The 9504-nt window shown below is 32.7% G+C and overlaps 1 protein-coding gene, 1 long non-coding RNA gene and 2 other non-coding genes across 4 annotated transcripts; 1 reads left to right on the forward strand and 3 right to left on the reverse strand.

Annotated features, from left to right (window-relative positions):
• Nucleotides 1-1693: 1693 nt before the first annotated feature.
• On the reverse strand, nucleotides 1694-3135 carry LOC111499287 (gibberellin 20-oxidase-like protein). Its single transcript, XM_023150843.1, has 2 exons — nucleotides 2439-3135; nucleotides 1694-2359 (listed from the first exon to the last, which is right to left on the reverse strand). The coding sequence occupies exons 1-2, from the start codon at nucleotides 2795-2797 to the stop codon at nucleotides 1720-1722; spliced, it is 999 nt and encodes a 332-aa protein (XP_023006611.1). The 5' UTR covers nucleotides 2798-3135; the 3' UTR covers nucleotides 1694-1719.
• Nucleotides 3075-5329, forward strand: LOC111499342. Its single transcript, XR_002720925.1, has 2 exons — nucleotides 3075-3146; nucleotides 4933-5329. It is a non-coding gene; the product is annotated as an uncharacterized LOC111499342 (long non-coding RNA).
• Nucleotides 5330-5608: 279 nt separating this feature from the next.
• LOC111499422 lies at nucleotides 5609-5714 on the reverse strand. The gene has a single exon (XR_002720941.1). It is a non-coding gene; the product is annotated as a U6 spliceosomal RNA (small nuclear RNA).
• Nucleotides 5715-6290: 576 nt separating this feature from the next.
• On the reverse strand, nucleotides 6291-6363 carry TRNAE-CUC. Its single transcript has one exon. It is a non-coding gene; the product is annotated as a tRNA-Glu (tRNA).
• Between the last annotated feature and the right edge of the window lie 3141 nt (nucleotides 6364-9504).

Here is a 9504-nt window from a genome sequence, read left to right on the forward strand (position 1 = left end):
TAATGGAGATATGTAATGAGTTAAAATGGATAATATCTGCTAACGGTGGTCTCAGAGTCGGACACCGAGCGGTGTGCCAGCGGGGATGCTGGTTGGAGAGGGAAACAAGGAAGTATTTCTTAATACGTGTTTTAAAACATTGAGGGGAAGTCCATAAACGAAAGTTAAAAAAGGACAATATCTGTTAGCGGTGAACTTGTGAGCTTAGGTTGTTACACACTAAACGCTAAATGAGAAAGAGAGAGTGTCGTTTTGTTCCCCCAACTCCTATTACTCGTGCAAATAAAAGGATATGTGATCACAAACAAGAGTTCAAAACTCGCTCAAATTTGAGATCGAGTCACATATAGTTTAGCAGTGTTGTCCACCGAAACATCAATATTAGAAAGACGAAAATCTTCTATTGGGCTTGCCTTGGGCATCGTTGAACTCACAGAATCAGCTTTCAAATTGAGTGGAAAACCATTCTTGAACTAGCCCGAGTGGTTATAGAGGTTGACCTACTTTCCACTTTGCTATTACAAAGTTGGTTAACAAATTCATAAAGAGAGAATAAATATATTTCACAGTCTAGTCTTATACAAATTCATTGTATATGATACCAAATTATTTTAAGTAATAAAATTTAATTTACGAGGATTTAAAACATAAATTTTATTTAATTAAAAAAAAATAAGATTAAAAGCAATAAGTAGTAGATTGCATGATTTAATTGGAGAGAAAAGAAATGATTAAACTTTAGATTAGTGGCATTTCCCCTTTTAATTTATAATTAATTAGTTGACTAAATGCCTTATTTATTTATTTATTTATTTTTTATTATTTCCAAAATGGGTTTGGATTTGCTCAACGTGGCTCCCAATTTCAAGCCGACCAAACCCACTTTAAACATAATCTAACAAAAATTTAAATAGATTTTACTAAACCATATTATAATAATAATAATAAATAATAATTAATTAAATCTCTCCTTAAATTTAGCTTTTTAATTATTCATATTATATTATAAACGTGGAAGAGATGATTCAAACCTTTTGCTTTTTTAGAGCTCGACGTTCAACTGATGTGATGGTTGTTCGTAGGTTGAATTGGGTCAGGTTTAGACATTTTTAGACCCAATCTAATTGATTGTTCGTTGTTGGATTAGGTCGGATTGAAACATTTTTTAGACCCAATCTAAGTGATTGTTTGTGAGTTGGGTTGGCTGAGTGGAGACATTTTTTAGACCTAACTGAGTTGCTCGGATTATAAATTTCTTTTAACATAAACAATTCTTGTTAAATAATGAACCGAACCCAACCATAAATTTTGGGTTGCATTTGGGTTGGACTGTTCGAGTCACTTATATAAATTTGAATAATTTACTCGTGATTATATACTGACTTTTTTTCTTCTATACCTGATATGAGTACCGACTTGTCGTTGATGCACTTAGATTTGTTATGTTATTTAATGAATCAATTACACTGATGTACCTAAATATGAATGTCGATATACCACTGATATACCTAATATGAATATTGATATCAATAATTACTTGATTACTCATTCGGTCGAGCGTTCTCCATATGTTGATCAATCTATCACAAGTTGCTATGTTGTTATTTGATATTACTCGAAATAATTTTATTTATTTTAAAGTAAAATTTAAATATATTGTGAAAATTCCCTTATTTTTATTTAATAAATTGGAATAAAATTGCAATACAAAATAAAAATTTATTTTTCTTCAAAATCCTTCGTAATCGCATTCCCAGCAAAATCTCTCACAGTGAAACCAACCTTTTCAAATTTCCCTCTTTCGTCATTCTCCCTGAACTTCAGGTAATCCGAGCAAACAAATGGCTTATACAGTTTCTTACCGCCGTCGCCGACCACTTCCTCCGGCGCCGACACGACCTTCTCGTCCTCAAACCCCCAGAAGAATGCAATCGAGAACCGATTGATCGCCGGCCGCCGCAAAACCACTCTGTGCTCAGACGACCTAAGCTTGTCGTTGCTCCAAGCTTGAAGAAGATCGCCAATATTCACCACAAGAGCTTCGGATTCGGATTCATCACATGGGGCTATATCGACCCAATCCCCTGCGCTTGATTTCACTTGCAGACCTCCTGTTTGATCTTGGTACACAATGGTCACGCAGCTCATATCCGTGTGCATTCCAAGTCCTTCTGGTTCTTCATCTTCTCCCAAGGTTTCTGGAGGTGTGTAATTGTTTATTCTCAGATATCCATGGCAATTCTTGAAATGAGATTCATGGTATGTGGTATCAAAACCTTCTCCTAAGCTCATCAATATGTTCTTTATAATCTTCCTTGATAGCTCTGTCATTTTGTCTCCATAGTCTTGCAATATCTCACTTTATGCACATGAAATTAGACTGTTAGAACAATAGAACAATACTGATTTGAAGTAGATGTGCTGTGAATTGTATGTACCTGAACTGGTGAGGGCTCTTTTGGTTAAAGAGGAAATCTGCTGAACTCTGAGCAGATGCTAAGAAGTTAGGACCAGAGACTCTGAGAGTTTCAAAGAACGGGGAGGCTATGAAATGGGGAGTGTAAGTGTTCAAAGAAGAGAGAGGGCCAATTTTGAGCTTGGTTTCAGAAGGGAGGCTGAAAATTTCATTGGAGAAGGAATGGAGTTTGTTGTAGATATCTTTGGAGATTCCATGGTTTTTGATATGGAAAAAGCCCCATTTTCTGCAAGCATCAGCTAGCAAAGAAAGGGAAGAAGGAGACAATGGCTGAGAAATGTCTAAAATGGGGAGTTCCACTGAGGCCTTAGATACAGACATGTTTGGCTACTAATTTGTCTATAGCGAGCTAGCCTATACTCCATAGGTGGAGAATTATATTGCTTAAAAAGAAAGATTCAAATAGTCATAATTTGTTCTTTATTGTCTCTAGTTTTAATCATTAGTGGGTTGATTCCTGTCACTTGGAAAAGTAACAATGAAGATAATAAAAACAATAACACAGTGATTTGAAAATTGGGTAAACGATTCATAATTGTAATTAGCTAAGGGGTTTGACTTGACATGCTTAAAAATATTATTAGCTTTTGTTTGTTATAAGCAGCAATCAGGTATTGTTGGAAGCTTAATAATGCAAGCTCTTCCATTTCCATGGAGCCAAGACAGGCTGGTAAGGAAGAAACTTTCTTCTATAGACTTTTGTTATATATATATATACACATATTCTTTTGGATAGAGGTTTGATCAATGCAAATACTTTGTTAATAAGCATGTAGGAGTTAGAAAAACACTGTATGCAATCATTACTTGGTTATCAGCCCAAAAAGTTTGATCTGGTCTCCCATTTATAATATTTAGTTGTAATGTTAGATGAAGATACTGATGCGTTGATATTTATAATGATATGTGTTGATGTCTAATGGGTATCTTCATCTCAAAAGTCATCTTAAGTTGCCTGCTAGATTAGGTCTTGACTTTTATTATTCTCTTATTAACAATTGTATGTTAGATTAGTTTCTTAAGTTGGATTTTTACTAAGAGTGTAATTCAAAGGAAGAAGTTGACCGAATTGGTTTGATTATAGAACCGTGTCTGTTTATTGGAACAAATAGGATGTCGGGAGCTCCTTTTCCCTTCACTCTCCTCATCTCTCTTGTTTGAACCTTCGGTCATCAAAACTTTTTTGGCTCAACTTGGTCTGATGGCCTTGGTTCATTAGTAACAGCCCAAGTCCATCGCTAACCAATATTGTTCTCTTTAGGCTTTTCCTTTTGGGTTTCCCCTCAAGGTTTTTAAAGCGCGTCTACTAGGGAGAGGTTTCCACACCTTTATAAAAAATGATTCGTTCTCTTCCCAACCGATGTGGGATCTCACAATCCGCCCCCCTTTGGGGCCCAACATCCTTGCTGGCACATCGCCTCGTGTCAACCCCCTTTCGGGGCTCAGCGTCCTCGTTGGCACATTGTCCGGTGTTTAACTCTGATACCATTAGTAACAGCTCAAGCCCACCACTAGTCGATATTGTCCTCTTTGGGCTTTCCCTTTACGGCTTTCTCTCAAAGTTTTTAAAATGTGTCTGCTAGGGAGAGATTTCCACACTTATAAAGAATGTTTTGTTCTCCTCCCTAACAGATGTGAGATCTCACAAATAGGTTAATTATTGTTGTCTGATTCATTTTTTTTTTTTTTAGACTCTTGGACTAACATATTGTTTCAATCAAACTAACCTAGTTACAGTCCTAAATCCCAACATCAACCAGATCGTAAATGAATTATTGGGTTTATTAACATTTGTTCATACTAATGAATCTCCTCCACTAACCAAAAGCTAAGACGAGATGAAATCTTCCCACTTCTAAACTAACTTCCAACCTTTTTAACAAGCAGAGTAGGATGATCTAACATTTCCATTAACAAAAATATATACTATGAATATGGGCATTTTTTAAGCGACAAGCATTGGAGCAAGTTACAAAAGTGAATTGGTTTGGATACTCAAGTTGTGGCTTATAAAATTTGATTGGAAACATATATGTATCTTTTTGGATTTAGTTGTTTTTAGGCAGTATCAGAAAAGGAAAAAAGTGAAACTATGAATTAATTTTTATGAGAACAAGGATAATGGCAGACATGATATTTGTGTATAGTCTCGCCCATGCTTTGTTTTAAAGTTCATGTTTTGTTTTAAACTATGAATTAATCTTTATGAGAACAAGGATAATGGCAGACATGATATTTATGTATAGTCTTGTCCATGCTTTGTTTTAAAGTTCATGTTTTGTTTTAAAGGGAAGTTTCAGTAATAGCCCAAACCCACCGCAAATTCTGTTTAAATTTGTTTTTATTAATTAATTTTTTCATCCGACCTTTAAAAATAAGAGTACATTTCTTAACTACTGAATCATTGTCATTTGGGCATGGTGATTCACGAGAGCTGTTTCTACTGTTCACTTCAGGATGAAGCCTGTTTTTAGCACAAAGTGGTAGAAATTGACAAGTTCACATAAATTGTTGGAGGTGGTTAACGAGGTGGGTGAGAGAGAGCTTATTTCAAATGTGGTGCTACTCAACTCATGTGCCTATGCAGTGGTAAGACAGGTGAGGGACTCATTTCAGGTGCGGTGCCGTTCTCATCCCCAGCTAGTGGTTCCCCAGGTAAGAGCTAATTGTAAGTGTAGTGGTTCCCAAGTGTCGGGCATTAGCAAGGTTGGAAAGAAAGCTTATTCTAGTTGTGGTGCTACAACATGCCCATGGAAGGAGTTCAATGATCTATGTGTTGGATGAACCTATTTTGATGGGTTGCGTAACTATTCAACTTTACCGCTAGCAGATATTGTCCTATTTGGTCTTTTACTTTCGAGCTTTCTTTCAAGATTTCTAAAGCACGTCCACTAGGTAGAAATTTTCACACCCTTCTAAATAATGTTTCATCATTCCCAACCGATGTGAGATATCACAAAAACCAACCTTCCTCGGGGCCAGCATCCTCGCTAGAACTCATTTCCTTCTCTAATCAATGTGGGACCCCCCAATCTACCCCTCTTCAGGGCTCAGTGTCCTTGTTAGCACACTGCCTCGGGTCCACCCCCTTCGGGGCTCAGCCTCCTCGCTGACACATTGTCCAGTGTGTCTGACTCTTGATACCATTTTTCGATTTGTGTGTGTCATCCTTGCGCAGAGGCCATGCTAGTCTTTTCTGATACCAAATGTAACGTCATTAATTAACCTAAGAAAATTAGGGGCGTTACATGATGTCTTTGGAGATTAATTGCTTTTATCTAATCAAGAGATGACTTGTATACAAAATGCTAGGTCATTGTTCCAAAGAACACTTGAGGTATATAGCTAGAACCTAAAGTATTCATCCTTCTCCTCCTATAAAGAAGAACCTCAATCTCATAGTCGAGGTACATCAATTCTCACTTCACGTGTTATAAGGTAGGCATGGTGTGAATAGGGATGGCTTCCGTGCCCTCGTTCCTAGCCTCCATACCGTTCTTCGTCCCTACAAAATTCTCTATTAAATGATGTGAGGATTATATGGACAATAAGAAAATTAAAAATTAAAAAATAAAAGAAAAGGCACCAAAATGAAATAAAAACAAATAATATTTGAAGATTTAAGAAATTAAGAATTAAACGAAACCCAACAAAATGAAAAAGGAAAATAAATAAAAGAAAAGAAAAGGCAAAAATAATGAAAATAAATAAAAGAATAGGCAACAAAATGAAATTAAACGAAACCCAACAAAATGAAAAAGGAAACTAAATAAAAGAAAAGGCAAAAATAATGAAAATAAATAAAAGAAAATATTTCCGTTGCCGGGACTTGAACCCGGGTCTTTCGGGTGAGAGCCGAATATCCTGACCAACTAGACTACAACGGAGTTTTTGACGTTCTTGAATTATTAAATTATATATTTACATTTTTATCATTTTTATCATTTTGAAGTTTATTACATTACTGATGTATTTTTTTAAAACCCCTTTAAAATAACAAATTTAAGGTTAGAATTATAATACAAAATATCTTCCATATATATATATATATATATATATATATATATATAAGTTTAAATATTACTTTAATTTTTATATATTTTATTCAAATTTCAATCGAGAGTCACAACTTAAGATAATAGTCATTTTAAAAATATATGAATAAAATTAAATCAAAATTAAAGTAGCACTTAAATCGATTATTTAATTATTAATTATAAATTAACAAAAAGTCGAGACAAAAAGATGGATCTAACGTTTTAATTTAAAATTAATTCAGTATTACCTAAATTATTATATTTTAGGTTAAATTATAAAAAACTCCTAAAATTTATATTGGTTTAAAAATACCTTTAAACTTTAAACTATTATAATACTATTTTTAAATTAAAAAAAAAACAGTTAAAGAATGTTTGACCTGATAATAGTAATACATTATGATTTGTGAATATTTGATATTTGAGTTTTAAAAAAAATAACAACCTGATAACCCGACAAAATAGAGGGAGAGATGTAATAGTTTTCATTTTCTTCAAGTCTTTCTTAGTCATCCTATTCTTAGGATCGCTCTCATTTGAATGTGGTCTCGGTTCATTCATGTATTCCTTCTTTACTCCGGTGTCATTAACAAATCAAACAAACTATGACAGTAAAAGCGTAATTATCAAAAACCAAGAACCAAAAACGTAGCTATAAATCAAATGGTTATCAAACCATTTAAATTCTATAGAACAAAGTGGACGTTACCGAATTAATTACATTAAATTTCTTAGACTAAAATTGATTAAACCTAAAAGTTGGTACCAAAAATGAAATTTAGACCTACACTTTAGTATTGTGCCATTTGGGAAGAACATATGGAGCAAATTTAATACAATCCAATTATCAACTCATTGATATGTGACCAAATGAGGTCTTATGGGTTAGGTTAACCTATAAAGTTGGAAACCCTAGACGTAAAAAATTGACCTGGCTAGATATGTCTCGGTCACGTGAATTATTAGAATATTGAATTACAATAATTAGTTACTTTCAGATTTATCCGATTTAATATTGAATTATTTGACACATACGTTTTCTCGTACACGACATGATTTAAAATTATTAATATAATATTGAGTTACGCATTTTATCGAGTAGTACTAAGGGTTAATATTAAATATTTTTTTTTCTATAATTAGTCTGATAACAGTTCAATTAGTTAAATATTATATCCCGGTCAAAATTAAAAGCGTTTGTGAGTTGAGTTAGGTTGAGACATTCTTTAGACTCAACTTTATTGTTCGGAGTGTAATTGTTTTTGGATTATATGATTCTAGTTGTTCGAGTCATTTATTCAAATTTTTTATTTTAATAAAAGTAAAATATTAGTCAGTAAAACTTCTATTTTATTTATTTTCGAAAATTTAACTAAAATTTTACCTCAATATCACTTCTTTAAAAATTATTTTAAAAATGGATTGAATAATAAATAATAATAAATTAATTATGAAACTAAATAAAAATAAAAATTATGGAATAAAAATGTATATTTTAAAACTAACAATAGATTTGGGTTCGTTCAATTGGATACAATCCTTTTCCTTCTTCTTGTTGCTGTATATCTCGTTCATTGTTTCTGGAGCCTATAGTGAGTTACTGACAGAGTTGGAAAAGGTCAAATCTTTGATTTGATGATTTATTAAGAGGATATTTTGGAGATATATTAGTTAGAATATATCTGACATATTTAGGGAGTTGTTAGTATAAATTTGATTAATAGTGTATTTTATTTATTTACAAGATTTAGTTAGTTATATATTTTTATCTATTTTTAGGTATTAGTTAATAGTTTGTACCATACACTTTTCCAATTCTATTTTCTATTTCTATTTCTTAATATGATTTCATCATACATGATTGAGTTGCGAAAATTTCTGGATAGAAATATGATTTCATCATACATGATTGAGTTGCGAAAATTTCTGGATAGATATCCCACACCTGAACTGAATTCTTTATGGTTAAAGAATCTATTTCTCGTTGCTCTGGAACAATTAGGAGATTCTCTAGAAGAAATATGAGGTTCTGCTTCTGGTGGCAACATGCTATGGGGTGACAGTCTCGCTTATGGGGTCAAATCAATATGTTCCAAGAAGAAAGATTGGAATATCAATCTCAATCCCATCAATCGAATCGCTTTTTCGAGAAATACAAGACATCTAAGTCATACAAGTAAAGAGATATATTCATTGATAAGAAAAATAAAAAAGGGAACGGTGATTGGATTGATGATAAAATAGAATCCTGGGTCTCTAACAGTGATTCGATTGATGATAAAGAAAGAGAATTCTTGGTTCAGTTCTCCACCTTAAAGAAAGAAAAAAAGGATTGATCAAATTCGATTGAGTCTGACTCATAGTGATCATTTATCAAAGAATGACTTTGGCTATCAAATGATTGAACAACCGGGAGTAATTTACTTACGATACTTAGTTGACTTAAACCAACTAAATTCATAAAAGTTTTATTTATTTAAACTCAATTCAATCTGAATGTACGGATTAAATTGAGTTGATCGGGTTTTTTTGATCAACTGATTTTCTAATCACTCGAGATATACATAAATTTGAATTTCTTAGTTAAAAATACAAAAATTCAATAAATTACCATAATTAAAATATTAGACGACAATAATTGAACAAATAATGTAGGAATAAATGCAATATTAAAAATAATAATAAGATATGAATAAATGCAATCTTAGTAGGTTCAACTAATTAGATTCAATGCACACACACGAGTATCTCTTCTCAATACACACATTTTTTTTAGTCAAAGTCAAACTAATCGTTCGGTCAAATTATAAAACAAAAATATCTTTGACCCATAGAGTTGGTTTCAACTATATCTCGAGCTCTAAAACATTTTTATTTAACTCTCGAAAGTTATTTCAAAGGAACAAATCTAAACACGGGACATACGTGAACCATACATGTTGTCGTTTTTCTCATTTTAATCTCAAAAAAAAAAAAAAAAAAAAATCTGAA

This window comes from Cucurbita maxima, unplaced genomic scaffold, assembly GCF_002738345.1.
Source record: "Cucurbita maxima cultivar Rimu unplaced genomic scaffold, Cmax_1.0 Cma_Scf00026, whole genome shotgun sequence".
NCBI classification, from domain to species: Eukaryota; Viridiplantae; Streptophyta; class Magnoliopsida; order Cucurbitales; family Cucurbitaceae; genus Cucurbita; species Cucurbita maxima.